Genomic DNA, 22,101 nt, shown 5'->3' on the forward strand with positions numbered 1-22,101 from the left:
AGTAGCGGATCTAGGGGGACGGTTTAGGGGGTTTAACCCCCCCTCCCCCTTATGTGATGCTAAAAAAAACATAGGTTACAAAAAAAACTCCCCCCTTTGTCACTTTGGGAAGAGTGTAATATAATATCAACTGGCAATACACTCTTGGGCCGTTATGATTTTTTTAGCATTTTAAGGCGAAAATGTACGGATGTTCCTGAAATTACGCATTTCCGCAGGGATGCAGTAGCAGACAGACATTTAGTATTTTGATCTTTTAGTGTTTAGAAAGAGCAATCAGAAAAGTAATTTCCATTATCATTGTTTCCCACCGAAACAAGAAGTAAGAATGCCATCAAATCAAACCACTAGAGAAATCGAAATTTATTCGGGTAATCGGGTGTTGAGTCATCAGTATTCCAAATGGGTTCAATATTCACACTAAAGTAACTATATTACTTGTATTACCATATCCCTTATCATCGCTCAGGTACATATAATATTTTGTACCAAATGATATATAGATGTAAGAACAACCAATTACCACCCATACCATTAAGATGTCGCCAATTTATCATTTTACATCCCTTTTATTAAAAAAAAAAACACCAAGCAATCAGCTAGTCTTTATGAGCTGGGTTTGTCATTAATCATAGAAATGACGCCTGTTTATCATCTGCATACTACATACACCTATTTCAAAAAAGGTTGTCAGTGCAAATGGCGAATGGCAAATAGTAAATGGCAGTTCTAAACCCGAACGGTGCTTCTGGGTACTAATCATTCGTAAAATTAAAGGTGTTAAATAAAGTCTAGCAATGTCAGAGACATACATTGATGATCTTTAATGGATAATTGTTTGATTTATCCATACTCTTCAGCATTTAGTAGAAATGAGACCCATGGTTCCTTTCGGTCCTAGAGCTGCCAACCGCCATTTGCCGTTTCGCACTGACAACGTTAAATGGTCATAGGCCCACATAAGAGAACCATAATCACCTCTCCAAGCACTTTTGAAACCCAAAGGTGTTTTTTTTTCGATTGTCGTTTCGTGAGTGAAATTTTTCCGGGGGGGGGGGGGGGGGGGGTCTCTGATAAAAATCTGACCACCCCCAAAAGAAACAAAAGAACAAATTTTTCATGACTTTGCAGTATCTCCACGGAAAGTATATTGTCGGATTTGGCTACATACCAGAATTATCTAGCTTATGCTAGATGTTTTGTCTGCAAATAGCACGTCTATTGAGAACCGCAAGTGGACCTTCGGCCGTTATGTGTTTGTGTATGTGTGTGTGTGTGTGGGGGGGGGGGGGGGGGGGGGATACGATCGCACCCCCCACCCCCCTGGGTACGGGCCTCGGGGTTCAGTTTGCGTATCCAAGGACCCTGCCGTAGGAATAAAGCCAGCCAAATATATAAAAGAGATTTAAAAAGACGCCAACCGTAATAATGGGAAATCGTGCCTTCATATTTGGCTTATATTTCCACTTAAAAAAGATTTCAATGTAATGTTGCACATGAAGAGCTAAAATGGTCAAAACAGATTTATATCAATCTGTTTTTAAAAGATCTGAATTGTCAAGTTGTTACTAATCTAGTAGCCTACGTGATCCGGTTTCAAAATTCTTACAATAAGAATTTTGAAACCGGATGCACGCAGGCTACTAATAGAGCACTTTTATATCATAGCCGAATTGAGAAAGGAGTTGTTTTTGGCCACAAAAAATCATTGAGGAAGCAATCTGTGACCATTTTTCTTATTGAATTTGAACTTGTCAAAAGAATAACCCTAAAGCAAAAATAAAAATAAAAAGGTTGTGCACAACTATTGCAATGAGTTTTGATAAACAGGCTATTATTATAATCATCATCATCATTATAGCATGCTTTTCAGACATAAAACGGAGTTTATGGGAATGTTGATTAGAGTGATTGTAATTTAACGGTTTTGCAAGTCGATAAGCGTGGTCACCTATTTAAAAAGATGATGATTTGGCTATAACATGAATCACCGAACCAGGAATAGTCCAGTTTCGAGTTCCACTGTGCCTGCTGGTCATAGGCACCGAGGACGCATAAATACAGTGCAAGACTCGGTTTCAATTGAATCGATTGCAAATACCAGAGGAATCATGAAGCATTCACAGGTTTGTGCATTGTTTTATTCCAAGTTCCAGAGGATTCTCGCTGGTATGCGCATGAAATTTGCCTCAAGTCGAGGCTTACACTGTATTTATGCGTCCTTAGTCTGTAAGTCCAGCGGTCATAGTGGAACTAGAAATTGGGCTATTAAACGCTAAATTCCACTTTTTTTTAAACTACTCTCATCAGCTCTCATAATCTCCCTCTGATCGAGGCTTTATGCTTTCTTGATGCCGTCTAAAAAGAATTAAAGTATGACGCTATTTATAAAGCTAACCAAAACATAACGTCTAGTACAGCAGCTGCCAGCTTGACCGGCCTTTACTCCGAGGTTCAATTAAAAGGAAAAAAAAAATATTCCGAGTAACACTGCCGAAAAAAACTCTATCGTTCACAACTTGCCAAGCGCACTAATTCAATTCAAAGCCAAAAAAGCATGTGAATATGACCCCAATAAAAAAACGCAAACTCAATGTCCGACTCTACCAGATCGATTTTTTTTTTCTAAATACTAATATACTGTTATCAACTTTGAATCTCAGTCATTTACTTCTATTCTGTGGTTGATTTGCCATTGGTTTTCGTCCACTGGATGTTCGAATAAATTATAAAACAAGACTACATAAATGCCGTGTCTGGTTAAGCAGTACTTTCATAGACATATTCCAGAGAGCATAAGATAAGAGAGGGACACTTTTTGGTATTACCCGCGCGCCATGTCGATTCCGAATCTGGCTATTTTTAGTAACCACCACCCCACCACTGCGCATGAGCGTTTTTTACCCTCCCTACCCCCGCGCTTTGGCATTTACATCTTGTTGTTTGCCGCTGTTTTGTGACTTGAAACCGAAAAAAAACCCACCCTTTTTGCACAAATACCATCGAAAATTTCATTCTAGCATCAAGGATACGGGCAATTGCGGTGTAGTACTTCGAGGATTGCAAGATTTCGAAAACGAGCCTTCATAAAAAATAGAGCAGAAAACCTTGTGCTTCAAACCAGTTGCGGATCTAGGATTTAGAAAAGGGGGGTGACTTTTTTGACAGGCTGTCTCGATTTTTTTTCCAGATTTTAAGGAATATATATTTCATGTTACAAAATCTTCTACAAAATTTCGAGAATACATTTATTTTCCCTGCTTGTGAAAATAACGTTACTTATTGTTTTATAAGTTTTTAATTAGAGAACCAAAAGCATACCAGCTCCTCTTACTACGACTTTACTGGAGGGACACTTAGAAAAGAAGATAACGCCATCCGCCATGGTTGCGCTGCTATAAAACGACCTCCATTCTGTCGAGCGACACTATTACATATCATATCGTGCAACCCAGCAAATTTTGCAAAAATTTCCCAGTTTGCGCTTTCTATTTTCAAGTGCAAGTGCATCAATCACAACACAATTTTAAAGAATTCTGCTGGCGAGTTGTCAAAAAAAAAAAAACTGGTGCTGACTTAGCTATTCCCACATAACCACATGCGTGACAGCCATGTACTTGTGTGTATAAGCTGCTAATAAACTATATATCTATCTATAAACTATCTATCTATCTAACCTCCTACCGGCTCATCTACGAACTCATATGCCTATGCCCGCGGCAGTTGGTTAAAATATCATTTTTGCCAGGAATTCTTGTATCGCTGTTGCTAAAGCAGTCGCAGCTTCAGTTTGCTTATCCACTTTACTATGTGCTAGCATGAATTTTCCGGTTGAGCTCCGTCAAGCAAGGTAGGGGGGGAGGGCTCTCTATAAAAGTAGACGATATGGTGATCGCCCTATCTTTTAGGGCATTCAATTCAACCAACTGCTATAAAATTCTTACGCTTTTGCTATCCATTAGGGGGTATCGCAGGCAGTGATTTTAGAGCCTGGGATTAGAAATTGCTTCGACCACACCCGATGTGCTATCTTTTAGTGTTAATAATGTTGTTGAAAAGTGCTTTTCTGTTTCGCCAGTCAGAACATTCTGATTCAAAACACATGCCTTGTTTCGCCTACGTCAGTGGCCTGGCTTACTGTCACGAACTTTGCTTGATTTCCGTCCAGTGAATAGCATCGCGATACATCCAATTCGGCTATAACAATTTGCAATGATTTATCTTTTGATGTTTAAACGTTGTTTTTTCTTTGCCCAAAAGGGGATCCACCCCTGGATCCTCCACTGCAAACATCGTTTTCGCTCTAACTTGCTGCTTCTTCGCGGTTTCTCAACATTCATTATCTTCCTAATGGTCAAACGAAATCTGTAAGTTAGACATTAGATGATATTGATTTTTGTGAATATTCCGTTGAATTGAGAAGGAATCCAAGAAAAATACATTTCATATAACTATCCTTGTAGCGAGGGAATGCATTTTTGTGATGATCAAAGCCAGCAAGCTGAAGTATCTGAGCTTTTGTAATAGTGAGAAAATAAAGAGGGATATATTACTGTACTTCTTTAATGTTGTTGTTATTATATTTTATATTATTATGTTGTTATTATACAAGCTGTTCGGTATTTAAATCAAACGCGGAATTACAGCCATTTTATCGCTCGTCGGTTTTTTCTTTCTTCTTCACTTGACTCCGCCGCTCAGACAAACAAAACAGTCAAACTATTCAGGGATTTAGCTTTCTGTGAGTATATTTGCCAATCTAGTTTACTTATGTTAGACTTGTTTTCCTCTTCCGAGTTATTTCACATGATCTCCTTTCATTCCTATCAAGTTGGTAAAACAACACGCAACCCGCGAGGGAGTAGGACAACATAAAAGGAGCAAATTCTCCCGCGCAGTGGTGGTTACTAAAAATAGCCAGATTCGGAATCGACATGGCGCGCGGGTAATACTAAAGTATCCTTCTCTTATCTTATGCTCTCTTGACATATTACAGTATTAGAGCGACAAAACAAACAAGCAAGCTGTTCAAGTCCAACTACAAAACTGTTTTATTCTCGCCCCAGGCCACACGGTCAAGGGCGCATTGCGTGACATAACATGACATGCCGAAAATGGGTTTTGATTCAAATTCTTTGGTGTTTATCAAAAGAACACCAGGAAGCCACAGCACATCCCTCCTGTGTACCCTCATCCCCCCCCCCCCTGTACGCACCTGACACCTATTAGCAAAGTAGGAAACCCAACATATGTATCTAATATCTAACCAGTAATATTCAACACAGTAACACATTCTTTTTTTATCAAAATCTATTGGAGTGTATAGCTTATATATGTACAAGTTGTCAAACTGATATAAAATGGTGGTTATGCATAATTGAGTAAACTTAAAATAGTTTTAATCTATCTTTTATCTTAAAATCGTTTTTATATATTCTATCTTTGTACATTATTCACCTGATTTGTAAAAACACGGATATTTACAAAAAAAGAGAAGTCAATGGCATTTTTACAAAAATATTTCAAGGACAAAAGGCACTATTACCCACAATGCATCAGTGTTATATTGATTGTCTACTGGACACGAACGTTATTTAAAAAAACGAAAATAAGTACTTGGAGAAAGATAACAGGTAGTTTAACTAGTGTTCTGAATGGAGAAAAACAACAAGAGTTTCTAGCCAAAAAGCTACTTTTTACAAACCGAGTTGAAACACGTGTTAAGTTTACCATCACGTAGTTATAATTGAATGAATATGCATCGATAAACGTTTTTTTTCCAAAGAATTCGAAGCTTTGACATTCTCGGAGGTATAGTCTTCGCTTTTCCTTATTCTATCCCGCCCTGTTGTAGTCCCGTAGCTTTAAACTCGATGCAGAACGAGTTAGAACAGAAAGAAGAACCGGCTTCTTTATCGTGTTGATGGTTTCAAATCAATGGTCGCTCCAACCAAATGCTGTAAACAAACACAGCTTTTGCGAAGAACTCCTGTTCTATTCATTCACATAATAGTTGACTTTTTAGTTTCATTCTTCAGGAGGAAGGCTTCTCGCATCGCCGTTTTTCGTTTGTTTCAGCAAACAAATGTTCCTCAGGCTCAGACTGTAAAATGCTTTCGCTTTTCCCGCTCAAATGTTCAACCGGGGACGACATATTTTCGGGATGTTTTCTTTTTCTCTCGATACGTATGCAACAGTGGGGCGAATAATATCCATCTAGAGAATTCAGGATAAAACACTCTTTTTTGTAGTTAGCCACCAGCTCTTTTTCAATCGAGGAATGGAAGATTTCCTTGGTGTTTCCTTCGTTCATGTTTCTGTTGTGGTTTTGTAGTTTTGTCTTCTGTGAAACCCAACACGGATCAAAAGCCGTCTGGGAATTTACTTCCGGTTTGCTATACCGCTGACCAACCGGAAATTAAAATAGATATTTATTTTTATTCTTTCTTTTTGCTTTGCACAAAAAAATATAATCCAAAATCCAAATTCCTTTTCGAAAAGACGTGTATGTTTTCATGTTCGGGTATAGCAAAATAGTGTTGTTACGGTTATTTCCTTCATTTCCTGTGCTTGTATTGCAACGCCTTGTCAATTTGTCAAGTGGAAAGATCAAGTAACTTTTTGGGACGGGTGGGTTAACAATATCATATAGCACATAAAAGTATTTATAAAAGCAAAAAAAGAAATTGGGAAACAAATACTTAGATGTAATAATCTTTATCTGATACGTGTTCTGTTTAAATTTTTGGAATATACAGATGGATAAGTTTTGATTTCTTTTAATAGTCTATAAAATGCGTTGTCCCCTCCCATGTGAATTATCGTGTTTATCACCTCATTTCGCCCCCGTTTCGATGGGCGCTTATACAGCGTTGGTGTTTGTGCTCGGACGCGTAATATCGTGAAATAATCACGGATTTCTTAGAACACGAATAACAACCTACAAAACCGACGAGTACCTTGACATAGAAGCTGGTCTGTCCTAAATATCGAGCGGAAACATGGCGGATTTTAGAGGTGAAAGATCGCCACGAGAGAAAATCACAAGACTAGTTCAAACCCTACCTTCGCCTCAAACTACATGAAGATAATTCCATTTCTTCCTCAGTTAGAAACACCAGGTAAGAATATGTATCCTAGTATTATAGTATAGTAGAATCTTAGAGCAAAATTCATTTATTTGACCGTATTAGAGGGATCCTTTGCATATAAATCCCCATGTTTATGTCAATGAAGCTGCGATCTCTGCTGGCGAATCTTAATCGTAGTCTGTCAAATTCCTGCTTGAACACATTTTGAGGATTCGCGCTAACCAAAGTATCCCCCTAAAACAATGACAGGTTTTCATCATATTTTTTTTTCTTCGACTAGATTATAGACGCAAAGCTTTAATTCTCTATGTTCCATTCTAGATATCGCCATATGTCAAGTGATGGTTCTATCTTCTATTTTATTTTCTACGACGATCTCACCAGTTTAAAATATTTATTTTCGTACAAAGATTATGGTTTGGCCACCGTTTTTAATCTTTTTATTAAAAACATTGAAAGCTAACGTCTATAACTAACGATCTCACGCAAATGCTAAACTGTATGAATCCTTCTGTGGAATCTTTCACAAATGGGAGTATATTATTAAAAATGGTTACTATTAGTAAGTATAAAATTCAAATATGGGGTTTAAAAAATAATCAGTACTTTATAATGCGGAATTCAAGCATTTTTCTGGTGAACAGAATTCGTTGAATTATCTCAGCAAGGACTAAGATGATAACCACAATTATTTTATACTGTCTTCTAGTACTACATGTAGTTAGAATATTTAGAGTATATATACGTGCCCAAAATAGTTAATTGTGCTCCTGTTTTTTATTCATTCCATTCCTAGCACTTTAAAATAAAGGATAATATATGTTTTAAGATTATCCATGAATTTTTGAATATGCAGCAAATCATGTTTCATTTCCCAATCATAAATATTTCATTCACTTATTTCAAACTATGCACATGCTTAGTTTGTTAGCCATTCATAGTGTATGTCTAATTAACCAATAACTGGCTTAGTTCCTCCTTCCTTGTTTTTATTTTCATTATAGTTTAAAAAAAAAGAATTTGGAAGTGCAACACTATATCTTATTATTTGCAGGATCAAATTTTGTTTGTATTTGAAATATTAGTTTGTTTTCATGATTATCCTATGTTGTTACTATCATTTGAAAGCCCCATTGTTCATGATTCTAAAAATATTCACTCACTGTTGTCCCTAGAAGTATTATCAATCTACTGTACATATATTCTTGTTGACTGGTAATATACACAAATCCGTTTGAGATTTTACAGAACAGAAACAAATGATTGTGTTTGAATCAAAGTATAGAAGAAATATGCTTATTACTGGCAGTAATTACAGCACTAAACAGTATACTGTTAATTCTGAAAAATTTCATTTCGATTTTTTGAACTGCTCTGCCTTGATTAGTTCTAAATACCTATGGATTAGTGAAAGTAATAATGTGAAAATACAATAGAAAAATTAGAATTTGGTATAATTAAATTCTATGAGGGTTATTTTGGGAGTTTTTTTTGTTAAAAGATTCCTCTTTGTGGTATTTAGGCACATGTTTGCAATAATTAATCAGATTACCACCAACATATTTAAAAATTATATCAAATTAAAAATGACAAGTTCTGTATAAAAGAGAAAGTTCCTATAGTACAGATTTCTTATCATTTATTATAGAAATTTGCCAGCTTTTCTATCTGCTGATCTGAGATTGTTTGCACTAGGTTCAGACTATGGGATTTGTGGTTGATGAATCACGTTTTGAACAAATTGCTTTCATTGTCTGAAAGAATTCCACATTTTCATCTATTTGATTTGAACCTACCGAACTACATGTATGTTTTCCAGGTGTAATATCTAAATTGAGTTACTTAATTGAAAACTTGACAACCAAAGCTTTTTGCTTATCAAGATATTATTCATAAATTTTAATTTAGACTGAGAAAATAGGGGGCTACAGATAGACTGACTTTTTTTGTATTTTACAGAATATACAGTGCCATGTCATGCTTCTGATTGTAGTCCAACTGTTTGTCTGTTCACTCTGTCTGTGGCCGCCTCCTTGTCATCCTTTTTTTGTCTAATAATTCACATGCCTGCTTCCTTTAATTTGAGCTAGATGAAAATCAGTTTCAAATTTATCCATGTTAATTGTAATGGCTCCCCTAGTGTTTGCCAATCAAACCTACAGTATGCTTGTATCCTTGTAGACTGTACAGTTATTGCGTATTTACTGTAGTGTACTGTATGACAATTAATATGCTTGTATCGTTGTAGATTTATATGGCAGCCCCAGTGTTTGCTTATGCTGGTGAGCTCCTCCATCAAGCTGCTATATACGACCAGCGGGATTTTCTCAGGTCCCTTCTCCAGTCAGGGGTACAGGGAGATGCAAACTGCAAGGATCCAAGCGGTCTAACTCCTGTCCACACTGCATCAGTGCACGACAGCCCTCAGTGTCTTGAAGAGCTGCTGAGTAAAAAATGGAAAGGTACATTAAAATTATTTTCTTATAAGAATACTGAGTAAGTGAGTATGTATGTATGTAAGATCTCTGAATCATGGGTCATGACACAATTTATTGCTCTGATACTATCAAATAGAAGCTGTGATTAATTTTACATTTATAAATCAAAATCAAAAGTGATCACGAACTATAGGCTTAAAACCATTTTTATTTCTGAAACACACCACAGTAAATCTACATTTGAAAATGTAATGTCTGACTGAATGGCTGATAGAGAACTGACTTGAATGAAAAAATAAATAAATAAAAGGAGATCTCCAATCAATTTATCAAAATTGAGCTTCGATCCATCAGAGTGTGTTATGTTTTTCAGGTGATCCTAATGTTACGACTGGAGAACTCCATCATTTCTCTGTAAGTGTTCAATTGAAATACATTATTTGTTTACAGAAGTACCTGATATTAATCAATGTAGATTAAATTTGCACATGCATTATGACCCAATAGTCTAGTTTCGAATTCGAAAATGACAGCTAGACAGATTAATTTAGGGCCCATTACAGTGTTAGCCTCGAAGTGAAGAAAATTATTCATACATTTTCACTCAAAATACCTGAAGTATTCACAAGTACAATCATTGTATAGTTTTCAGGATCGGTAGTTTTTCGTTGGAATGTGTGAGTGAAATTTACTTCACGCCGAGGCTAACACTGTAAAATGCACCCTCAATTAATCTGTCTAGCGGTCATTTTCGAATTTGAAACTGGACTATTCTATGCACATATAGATGGAGTGTTGTACTATGAATTCAAGTGCTGAAAATGCTTGTTGTGGTCTTCATTCAGTTAACAGTTGTATTTTTATCAGACGCCTCTTCATTTAGCTGCTCGCAATGGTCACCTTAAGTGCCTCAAGATACTGGTTGATGCTGGTGCAGATACAGAAATTAGGAGTAGCCAGGGGCAGACAGCACGAGAGATTGCAATAGCAGAGGGAAAATATGAGTGTGCCAACTTTCTCCGCACAGTGGAAGGTGAGTCAAGATGTACAGTAGCCCGCGGTCAATGTTAACACTCTCCACATAGTGGAGGGTGACTCAAGGTGAAAACACATGGTCATGCTAACTTTCTCCGTACGGTAAAAGGTATAACATATGGTCATATTAACTCTCTTTGCACACTGGAAGGTATAACATACAGTCGTGTTAATTCTCTCTGCACAGTGGAAGGTGAGTCAAGGTGTACAATACTGTCGCATGAACTATTTTCACACAATGAAAGGTGTTGCTGGCAATCATGTTTTAATGAGTACTGTACTATAATGTATGTAAGATTTTGCTTAAAGAATTTAGGACAATTCATTGAAATAAGTGTCCCTCTTCATTACTTTTTGTAATTTATTTGTTTAATCTACAAAAACTGTTTCCATATACTGTATCCGTATCCTAAAATATTTTTTTTCTTTTAGTGATCAAACGAGCTGCTAGGGAGGAGGAGGTTTGTCAAGGTATGAACTTTGAACAATGATTTACAACTTTGTGCAGTAGTTAAAATACAAAAATAAATATGTATTTTTATGTTTAGAAATGTTTGCTGCATGTACCACTGGAGACTTACAAAAAGTTGTAGCACTCCTGCCTGAAGTCTCCCCTACCAACATTAACAAGATTTACCAGGGCGGCTGCACATTACTGTACAAGTAAGATAACGTTCCTATTGCAAGAAGTTTTTCACGAGAAAAGTGACCCATTGTGGCCCAGAGTTTTAACGCGTTGGTGTATGGGGCCTCTCACCTCTGCTAAAACGGGTTCGACTCCTGAGCGAGACATGAATTACAGTATGTATTTCTCGTTTTCAGCACCGAATTTAACTTGTTGAATGTAAGCTAGAAGCTTGTGTTCCTCAGTTCCAATATGGGAATTCTTATACATACGTAATAGGATTTTAAATGCGGAACGCGTAAACTGGTTTATAATGTATAAGCGCTATATGGATGCTTTCTATTCTTTTATTTATTATTTTCTGCTTACAGGGCTGCATATGGCGGCTTTTTCGAAATCACTAAACTCCTATTAGAACACGGCGCTGATGGCTCTCCAAACACGTTCAGCGGAATGACACCTCTTTATGGCGCATGCCTGAAGCACCACGCGGACGTCGTGTGGTTATTGGCTAAGACCATGCCGCATCACGTGAACACTGCTACAAAGATGGAGAAAATGACCCCGCTCCACGTGGCCGCAGGGGAAGGCAACGCCATCATTATAAGGATTCTTCTGCAGACTCCTGGGTATGCGAGATGTGAACAAGGTTTTCAATTATTCCATGTGCCGGGTGTGATATTGATCGTACACGTTTCTACATATATTGCTTGACGGTTTTGGAACTAAATATTTACTTGGACGTTCGTCATCAACCACTCCTCGACTCGAACCTGAGCCGTGGTAGACGGAAGACAATAAAATAAAAAAGCTTTAATGCAAGCCTGTTCTACCTTTTTCTCTTGCCATAGCTGGCACGTTTTTTCCTAGCCCTTGGCTAATGTCAGTGCGTTAGTTAGAACGATACGTTAGTCAGTTTATTTTTAGTTAGGTAGTTGATTAAAGCCGCATTGTCACCAGTTTACTTCCGGTCGATTACGTAACAATCTCTGATGATTTTTAACGGAAACTGCGGAAAATATTTCAAAATTTCAAAAAGCAGTTTGTCTTTTGGAAGTTTCTTCGAGGATTTGACTGATAATCTAGAGCGGATGGCCCGTTTTATAGCGCGGATTCTAATAGATTCTTTTGTCTTTTGACGGTTGAGGTTTCCGACGGACCTCCGGAAGTAAACTGGTGACAATGCGGCTTTAACGGTAAAGGTTTTAGTTAGTTAGTAATTTTAGATGAGGAGTGAGTATTTCATGACCTCATTAGCTTCGCTGTGATTTCTATCGTGATTAAAAAAAATATATATATTTATTATTATTATTAATGGGTATTTCAGGAATGGTTGGGAGCCCTCTCCGTGTAATGGTATAGACGTGAATGCGCGGACTTCTAGTGGGATGACCGCCCTACATCTCGCCGCGTCAGGGGGTAGTGTGGAGGTAGTGAGACTGCTCCTAGAGAATCGCCACAAGTGGTGAGTACACGGATTCCTGGGCAGACCAGGGGGGTGGCCACAGGTGGGACAGATAAGGGAGGGAGGGAGGGAGGGTTGGGGCTAATAGAAGCAAAGATAGAGATGGAGAAATAAGGGTGTTTTTAAAGTCCGTTCGTGACGCGTGGTTACATAGGCTACGAAACATATGCAAATGAGATGTTTTATCCTAGTAGTGAATTAATTACGCCCAAATTACGGTCTCACAATCAAAACAGCTCAATTCCATTTTGAAAGAGTCAAATAATACAGGGAAAATGTATTTTTAAAAATGAGTTTGAATATACAAAACACAAACAAAACAGTATTGTCAAGCAGCAAGTGTCGGATCTACATACGGACGTTAAACGAAAACGTTTGAGCAAGCATTTCCATAAGCTGATTTGGGAATGGTTTGGCCATATTTCCGAATAAATGTGAAAATTCCAATATTGAATGTAAAGGCTGAGTCTTTTGATCTTCGCAGCGAACCACCATGCAAAGCAAAGAGCAAGGCGGATATCAACGCGCAAAGCATCATGGGACGGACTGCTCTCCACGACTCCATCACAGTGGGCCAAATCGAAATCGTCAGGCTGCTACTGGACAAAGGAGCTGACGTCAACTTGGGCTATGACCCGGACAAGGTACCGGACATGCATTATCGGACATTTCGGTCCGACTACGTATACTACACATACCTTAGGCTGTCAAGAGCGAACTGTTGGCGTGTCGTACAGTTGTAGTTTTATAAATTATGTTTATTCCTTTTTCAAAAACCTTATTTCTTTTTCACGTAGCTTTGGATTAATGATCGACAAACAAGCAGCATGCCTTCGATAACACATCCTTTACTATTTTCCTTTTACTCTTTTCAGTTGATGATGGATGACGAGCCTAAGAATGAGATCTCGCGCGTCGTCCGTCAGCTCGCGGAGGACTCGCGCCTGGAGGACAAGACGCCCCTCGGTATCGCGTGTACCCAGGGAAACCTCGAAATTGTCGCGATCCTTGTTTCGGCGGGTGCAGAGGACGTGGAGAATAGATGCCTGGAGAACGCGGTGAAGGCGCATCACCACGCGCTTGTACACTTGTTACTGAGCAAAGGTAAGGAGGCAGTGGGGAGGGGTGAGGAGCGAGATCGCAATGCGTCACGCAATAGTTTACTGAGCAAAGGAAGGGAGGGGAGTAGGTAGGGGGGGTATGGAGCGAGTTGACATAGCGTCAGGCAGTGGGGAGAGGTAAGGAGCGATATGACACAGCGTTGTCACGCACTTGTTACTGGGCAAAGGTTTGTGGGGTTAAAATCCGCCACTCGGTGCCTTGAACCCTGGGGATACGGAATACCCTTGGTAGATAGGAAATTACTCCGCTTTTCGTTCAAAAAACCTAATAACGACTTACTTTTCTAGGTGTAAATGCCGACAACGAGCACAAAATCCCCCATTCCCGCGGAAACCACAGTGCCGAGGAGACCTGGAAACTAAACTCCAAAGCCGTAGCCATCATCTGGAACGCAATGAAACTGGTCAGCGTTCATCCCCAGTGGATCGTCGACGCCGCTAAGAAGCTCAACCCGCAAGTGGCTGCCGGGAACGTTGGACTTCACCCGGTCTTAAAGACCATAACGAGGATCGATATCTCGTGCAATAAACTCACCAAGCTGCCGCAGATAATCTTTCAGCTACCATCACTGAAGACTCTGAATGCGTCGGACAATCAAATTAGCAGCCTTCCGAGTCTATATAGCGGAGGTGTGCGGGTTCAGAATAGTTGTTCGTCGGCAACGGCCCCTAATGGGAAGAAATTTATGTCGTGTGATAATATTGCCGACAGCGTGATTACCGAAATAGAAGACAATGACTTTACGTACGCGGAATCCAGCTGGAATTGCCCCCACTTGGAGGAAATCGAGCTTCACCATAACTCCCTTACGAGCTTGCCAACTTGTGTGTTTGAGTTGCCATCTCTGAGATACCTTAACGTGTCCAGTAATGACATTGTGACGCTGCCGTTTGCTATGTGGCTGGCACCAGCCTTGAAGATCTTTGATCTCAAGAATAACTACCTTAAGGCGCTCCCTATTTTTAGGGAGAAGGGGAAGAAGGGAGCGGGGAAGACGTCGAGCTTGCCAAGACCCAAGAATAAACTCTCGAAAAGCAGGGATGCGCTGAATAGCCAGTGAGTATGGTACCCATTTAAGTGTCTCAGCCGTCTTTTTGCCGACCTAGGTCGTCATCCATCGTTTGATTTGGGGAAAGCTATTGCGATTTTTTGGGTAAACGAAAACTTCGTTTTAATATGGTCATTTTTAAAATTTTATCCCACAATTTGTCTATTTTAATATTGAAAGAATTCAATAACAATCTTGTGTTTGGCTACGACTCTTTAATTAGGACGTGTCATTCACACACTTTTTATTGTTTTTATTATAAAGTTAAAGTATGTGAAAAGATCCTCGAAATAATTATGTTTAAACAAGATTTTAAATTCACCCGAAAATATTAAAATTACCTTCCCCAAATCAACCGATGGAATTGGTTGCTTTTTTACACTTAGTATTTTGCTAAGATGGCGGTTGGCAATGGAAACAGAACAGTGGAACACCCTTTTAACGAAGTGCCCTTTTTAAATGGATATCCTTAAAGGGGCAGTGTCATGGTAAAAGCTTTGCAATAGCTTTCCGGCCCGGACACAATGAATTTCAGTCAAATTCTAATATTGACTTATGAGCCTTTGGTACATGTGGGAGATTAAATTCAAAGGAAATTACCACAAACTGACAATAAACATAGTCTCCAATAAAATATTGCATATTATGTTAACAAGGCATCGACAGCCCAAAGTTCATCTGTTTGTAGACAATTACAGTGAGGACACAGAAAGCGGGCCATGCTGAACAACTTTGACCAATCAGAAAAAAAAAGTTCAGCCAATGAGAAACGCCGGACGTTGTTTATTTGACCTCGTACGTGTAGTCGATCATTTTTGTCTGTGAGCGTGGGAACACCCTAACCTGATTGGCTGGAACTTATTTTTCAAAATGTTTACGGTGTTCAAGCCGAATCTGATTGGTCAAAATTGTTCAGCATGGCCCGCTTTCTGTGTCCTCACCGTAAAAGCCTACAGTAAACACTGACTTCAGACATACGCGGTACCATGACGCTGCCCCTTTAAATAAGTTGACTGCGCTTTTTTATAGATCGAGTTAATTTTATCTGTTTCCACCAGGTCCATTCCAGAGTTCGATGCTTCCCCGAAAAAAGGCAGCAAGGTAGATGAATCAAAGTCGTCAGAAGGTGTAAAACAAAAGCCAGGCTCCCCTGAGCCTTCCAAACCACAGCACCTGAAGGTCTTCTGCCACAGCCAGCTATGGGGAAAATCAGGAACAGACGAGATAGAGGAATCGGAAGATGAAGAGGATGATCAGGAATATAATAAAACTTTCACGTTACAGAAACTTGATTTATCAAACAACAGAATAACTTCTGTACCTGTTGGAATGCCTTGCCTTGCAACGAGTTTACAGACCTTAAATTTATCAGGGAATAACATCAGCGAGGTGAAGACATTAGCTCAGTTCCCTTCCTCACTGTCTTCTCTTGATTTATCGAACAATAGACTCAGCGAGTTTCTGCCTATTGCGACAGAGCCTCCGTGGTTCGGCGGAGATTGTTTCGGGATTTCGGAAAGTCGTCGGCCGGGTATCAGTCGCCGAACAAGCGCCGAGTCGAGCCGAAACCGCGTTCGGTATTGTAAGCACACTCGGCACCGTTTATTATCTCAGCTAAAGAGATTGGACTTGAATAAGAATAACATCAAAGAGATTGGGTTTTCGAGACCAGGGGCCAGGGTTCGCTCTGTCGGTGATGCCAAATCCCCGACCGGACCTAAAAACCCGGCATGGCTGATGACCGGGGATTTGAGCGCTACTCAAACCTCCACAGTGATATACCCGTCATTGCAGTCGCTTAACATTTCTGGCAACCCTATTGCGGTATTACCTAAGGACGTAGGGCTGTTAACAAAACTCGGGTCCCTGCATATAAATCAAACGGAGATCTCAAAACTCCCTCCGGAGATTGGGTTGCTATCCGATCTTTGGGACTTACAGTATCAAGGGCTGACTTTACAAGACATTGAACCAAGCGTGCTGGAGCGACGTAAGACCAAGGATTTAGTGAGCTACCTCAGGTCGATACTTGAGAGGTAAAACATATGCACAACAAACCAAATAATGAACGAAAACGAGGTTGCAAAGGAGGAGGAAGAGGCAAAAAATCATTTTCTAGGAAATATATAGGCGTTTTCAAGTACCTGACGTTTATTTATATGTCGTTATTTTGTATTTTAATAATTCTTAAACTGATTTTTTTAGGTCTAAGGCGTAAGGCGTACCTCTATATAAAGTGGGCAGATTGTATTTTCCTTTCCGGCATTTCTTTTAATGACATTTGTGGAAGGCGTTCCACGTATGAAGCGGGCCGCTCTGTTGCTTTCCGACAATTATCTTAGGTTTTTTTTTATACGAAGGGGCACCATTTATTAACGTCGTATACTTTCAATGCTGTCTCTAGGTCCAAGGCGTACCCCTGCATGAAGCTCATGTTTGTGGGCGTGTCCAACATCGGAAAGACGACGTTACTGAATCAACTGCGTCAGGAAGGAACTGGTAGCTTTCAGAGCTCGCCAAACACTGGATGGACGGAACGACAGCGACGAAGGAGAGGAGCAACTACTGGTAATGTTACCGGAAGCGGTGTTGAAGATAGTGGTGGCGGTGGTGGAGGGAGGGGGAAGGGAGCGAAGGAAGGCTTACCGATTCGTGGTCGTTCATGGTAATAGACGGATGGGCAAATTTGAATGAGAGTTACTTCGGTCGTGCTTCTTGGGAAAATAGTAATGGTTGACGGCAGGCATTGGGAAGAAAAGCACAAACAAAAGAATTAACGACGTGAATTAATTTTTTGTCAAAAAAATTATAGGCTACGTGTTGACAATAAATCAACTCATTTGGATCGGGCCTTGCTCACTATTTCAATCCAAAATTGCTTTTCTTTTCAAAACAGTGCTTTAAAACACGCTATCAAGACAATCCATTGGGATTTTACCGGCCCGTAGCCAGGAGTTTGAGTAAGGGGATTCGATTCCCAATTTGGCGGACCATTTTCTCTTAGGTAGCTCGTCCTAGCTCGCAGTGGTACTTAATTTTCCTTCATGAGAGCAGACCCTCCAGTTGAGTGTGTGTGTGTGTGTGTGGGGGGGGGGGGGGGGCTTCCTAACCCCCCTGGCTACGATCCTCTTTTAGAAGTTCTTCATATTCCAGAGCGTTTCATTTCTCTCATTTTCCAGTTCGACCCAAGAAACAAGATCGTAACATATCCACGGTTGGTGTAGACGTGTCCGACTGGACCTTTCCAAAGCGGAGTGAATTCTTTAGGGGAGACGCCAGCAGACCCAGTATCAAGTTCAGCACGTGGGACTTTGGAGGACAGGTATGTCAGTCACGTGATCATCGTGTGCAAATGTTCAGCACGTGGGACTTTGGAGGACAGGTTTTTCAGCCACGTGATTACCACGTGCACATGCTCAGCACGTGGGGCTTTGGAGGACAAGTTTGTCAGTCACGTGATTATTATGTGCGCGTGTTTAGCACGTGGGACTACAGGTTGCCTAGTGTGTCAGCTTATGGGGCTCCTCAACACAGGTTGCCCAGTGTTTCAGCTTATGGGGCCTCTCACCACAGGTTGCCCAGTGTGTTGGTGCTTCAGCGAATGGGGCCTGTCACCTCTGCTGAACCGGGTTCGATTCCCATAGGGGGTATCTTTCTGTTTCTCGACCCTGGATTTGACTAGAAACTTGTGTTCCTCAGCCTCCACGATGGACATTCTAAATGCGTATTAGGATTTTAAATGCGTCTAGAAAATGTGTGATAGGCTCTATACAAAGTCTTGTATTTATTTGAATTATTAATTTATTTTTATTTCTGGTTCCAGCGTGAGTACTACGCCACGCACCAGTGTTTCCTGTCTCACCGCTCGCTCTACATTGCCATGTGGAAACTGACGGACGGTGAGAAAGGTGTGATCGATATTGAACCCTGGCTACTCAATATACAGGTAAGGTATTCCATGAGTCTTTTCAGCCCCATTTTGTGAGCTTAGTAAAACACCATGTGCGAGAATGCATCCACTTCCATCCCCTGATATTGGTAGCTTTTGCGATATCTCTGATTAAATTTGGTTATGTAAGTAAAAATAGGTTATTTTGAGATTTTATTGCATCATTTGTCTTCCCTGACCATGCCTCTATAAAGGAACCTGTTTTCTCGTTAATTTTTTGTCTTCCTTTTGCACTATTTGCAGAAATCTAAACACACAGTAACAATCCAAATACATATCATCATGTTTGACTTATCAAATATGGTCCTGTGCATCCTTCAGTTGATCAGAGTGTTTTTTACACAGCTAAGGTCGCTCTTATTGGTTGGTTAGCATCCCCATACGGCCGCTCAGAAACGACGCTTTCTTTAAACGCTAATGATAAGTTTCTTACTGTAATCGTTCGGGCCGTATTGAAAATTATGGAGGAATTTTCTATCCTTTTGTGGCACCCTCGAGCTTCGCTTTTGGGCAGTAGAATGACGGAAATATCCAAAATTCCCGTACGGTCGCACTTCGGTCAATAAACGGTGTGTGTTTTTAATAGGCACGCGCTCCCGACTCGCCCGTGCTCATAGTCGGCACCCACTACGACATGCTGACAGCCGAAGAGCGACGCTCCGACCTCCTCCCGACCCTCCAGGCCATGATTAAAGAGCGGTATGTGGCCATGGAGTACGGGGGAGGGGTGCAAAGCCCGCGCGAGCGGGGGCTACCGAAGGTGGTCAACCGGATCGAGGTCAGCGGTAAGACGGGACACAACGTGCGCGAGTTGAGGCATATGATTTACAGTGTGTCACTGGATATAAAGGAAAGAGGTAGGTCTAATACTTTATGGGTGACAAACTCCCGAGCGCTCCGGCTTTTGGCAGCAACAAAGACAAAAAGGATTTTTTCAGCGCTCACGAATCAGCTAGAAAGTTTTTGTGTCAGTTAAGGTTTATTTTCTTTAAAAGTTTTATTTTTCATGCTATTTGGCGTGACGGCCGAAGCCATTTCCGCACCCTGACTGCATCTCTATGGTGTAGGATTTCCTTCAAAGCAAAAACGATTTAGCAATCGCGCTCCACCGTACCATATGACCATTAATCCGCATCGTGGTTTTACCACTCGTTCAAACACGGCTCTACTATTCGAATGCTAACCGCATTTGTTACCGCAAATCCGTAGTTCACTTATATAAGAACATTACTCTCATTACGCTTTTAAACACATCGTGACCGCAACTCCGTGCTGTGCATTTTTTGTTTAGTCAGTTTTGGAAGGCGTCAAGGTTACAGGCGCGAGAACGAGGCGAAACAAGACCGGCAAAAGGGGGGTGTGGGGGGGGGGGGGGGGGGGAGGGCAGAAGAGAAACCCCCTCCGCTGCCTCGTTATCGCATCGTGACCACAACTCCATCCTGTGCATTTCTGACTGATCAAACCACCCTCAGAGGGCGTCGAGGTCACAGGCGCGAGAACGAGGCGAAAAAAGACCGGCAGAGGGGGGGGGGGGGGGGGGGGGGCAGAAGAGAAGCCCCCTCCGCTGCCTCGTTATCGCTGTTTGCCAAAGGCTCTACCTCATGATTTTGCGGTGTGAACTGTAACTCCACACAAATCCGGCTCGTCGTGAATAAACCCATGAATCAATCGTGAATAAATCTGACGAAAGCACAGACGCAGTATTGCTCATGCATATTCGTTCAAGTCCGTAGATCCAACCCTCTTCTCTTTGTCACGTGACACAGGTAGCCGGACCCCACTGCTGGAGACCCCGATCCCCGCGAGCTACCAACACGTGGAGGAGGCAGTCATCAAGATCCGGGAACACTGCTACCACGAAGACCAGACACCAGTCATGCGCTCAGAGTTTTTTAGGTGAGTTCGTGGAAGGTATCACGCGGTTGCGTTCACACGCCTGTCGTACTAGATGAAATACTTTTCGCGTCACATTAACCCATTGAAACCTCAACCGGCCTGTACCGGACAAGTACCACATGCCATAAAAACCATAAATGAAAAATAAACACAATAAGATCAAGGTACTAAGGCATCAGTCTACCAAAATGCCACATCGCAAGCTTATCTAGCGTGTTTCCCAGCTTTTATAGTAAAACAAGTGAAAACTTGAAAAACGTTTAAAAATCAACTTCGATTTAGCAAAGCTACTCCCCCGCTCTTGGATGTTATAGGATTTTAACTATCATAAACGCTCCATTCATAGTATTATAATTTAAGAATAGGGCACTGATGCTTTGAAAAAAAATTGATTTGTTTCTAGAAACGCGGTTCAGAAGGAACTTAAAAAACAAAACCATCGACTTCGTGACTACGACGAACTACAACAAGCCACGAAGTTCCTTCACGACAATGGTATGTGATACGCAATGCTCTTATCACACCATAAACATTGTAGCTAGGGGATTTTGTCCTCTTACTGTATTCTTAAAAAATACATTTTAGCTCAAGGGATTTGTCTAAGGTGGGGGGAGACAGTCGTGTTCCCTCCTTTTCTTCTCTTTAAACATACATTTTATTTTATTTTTATATTTTTAATTTTATATTTATTTTATAGTTTTTTTATTGTTTTTTTTTTGTGGGGGGAGGGTGGGGGGTTTGCTATAAAGGGTGACATTCCCTTTTTATATCCTCAGAGATTTATATGCCTGTATATTGCGTTACTCGTGACATAATGTGACCCAAATTGCGTTACTCATGATAGGTGTTCTGCTGCACTATGACGACCCACTATTGCGTGACCTGTACTTCCTGGATCCACAATGGTTGTGTGACATGCTTGCTCACGTTGTCACCATTAGAGAAGTCAACCCTCACATAAACAACGGTAAATGTTTAAAGTTTATACCAAGCTCACACATCTTGGCGCAACCTCAGCGCCTTAAAAAATACATATAGAAGCAGGGCACTTATTCTTGGTACTTGTAATACGTACCGTGACGTTTTAGTTACATATATCTTAATTAAATGACTACCTTCTGAAAGAGGTACATTAAACGGCCTCTGGCAGCCGCCATTTTGTCATCCTGTGTGAAAAAGTGTGAAAAAGTATCCATTTCCAGCGGCTGATTTGGGGAAGCCAATGCAATCTTTTCGATTGTATTTGGTGAATAACGTATTAAACATTCTTTTTGGAAGAGTAGCTCTGGACGCAAAAGTGATCTTCAAATAGCAGACGTACAAAAAGCCTGTGCACACTATGATGTCAAAGTTGCGAGTGTTCTCAAATCAATGTTCTCAATTTTTCGAGTGTTCCCAATCATCACTAACTGTTGTACAATTAAGGTAATTC

The 22,101-nt window shown here is 40.5% G+C and overlaps 1 protein-coding gene across 3 annotated transcripts in view; it reads left to right on the plus strand.

Moving 5' to 3' along the window:
- Positions 1 to 6,833: 6,833 nt before the first annotated feature.
- LOC5516719 (leucine-rich repeat serine/threonine-protein kinase 1) overlaps positions 6,834 to 22,101 on the plus strand; it is a 32,390-nt gene continuing 17,122 nt past the window's right edge. For 2 of the 3 annotated variants that reach the window (XM_048721810.1, XM_048721811.1), the window contains exons 1-19: positions 6,834 to 7,121; positions 9,340 to 9,553; positions 9,903 to 9,943; positions 10,397 to 10,562; positions 10,997 to 11,035; positions 11,113 to 11,227; positions 11,561 to 11,818; positions 12,517 to 12,654; positions 13,139 to 13,298; positions 13,530 to 13,758; positions 14,064 to 14,832; positions 15,883 to 16,860; positions 17,229 to 17,392; positions 18,004 to 18,146; positions 18,648 to 18,770; positions 19,360 to 19,630; positions 20,540 to 20,669; positions 21,073 to 21,164; positions 21,514 to 21,636. In XM_048721810.1, coding sequence (XP_048577767.1) covers positions 9,346 to 9,553; positions 9,903 to 9,943; positions 10,397 to 10,562; positions 10,997 to 11,035; positions 11,113 to 11,227; positions 11,561 to 11,818; positions 12,517 to 12,654; positions 13,139 to 13,298; positions 13,530 to 13,758; positions 14,064 to 14,832; positions 15,883 to 16,860; positions 17,229 to 17,392; positions 18,004 to 18,146; positions 18,648 to 18,770; positions 19,360 to 19,630; positions 20,540 to 20,669; positions 21,073 to 21,164; positions 21,514 to 21,636 — 4,147 coding nt within the window. In that variant the 5' untranslated portion in view covers positions 6,834 to 7,121; positions 9,340 to 9,345. Of the gene's footprint in view, positions 7,122 to 9,339; positions 9,554 to 9,902; positions 9,944 to 10,396; positions 10,563 to 10,751; positions 10,758 to 10,996; positions 11,036 to 11,112; positions 11,228 to 11,560; positions 11,819 to 12,516; positions 12,655 to 13,138; positions 13,299 to 13,529; positions 13,759 to 14,063; positions 14,833 to 15,882; positions 16,861 to 17,228; positions 17,393 to 18,003; positions 18,147 to 18,647; positions 18,771 to 19,359; positions 19,631 to 20,539; positions 20,670 to 21,072; positions 21,165 to 21,513; positions 21,637 to 22,101 lie in introns of those variants that run through there. The other variant, XM_048721812.1, reaches the window with a different exon arrangement.

This window comes from Nematostella vectensis, chromosome 14 (genome assembly GCF_932526225.1).
Source record: "Nematostella vectensis chromosome 14, jaNemVect1.1, whole genome shotgun sequence".
Classification (NCBI taxonomy): domain Eukaryota; kingdom Metazoa; phylum Cnidaria; class Anthozoa; order Actiniaria; family Edwardsiidae; genus Nematostella; species Nematostella vectensis.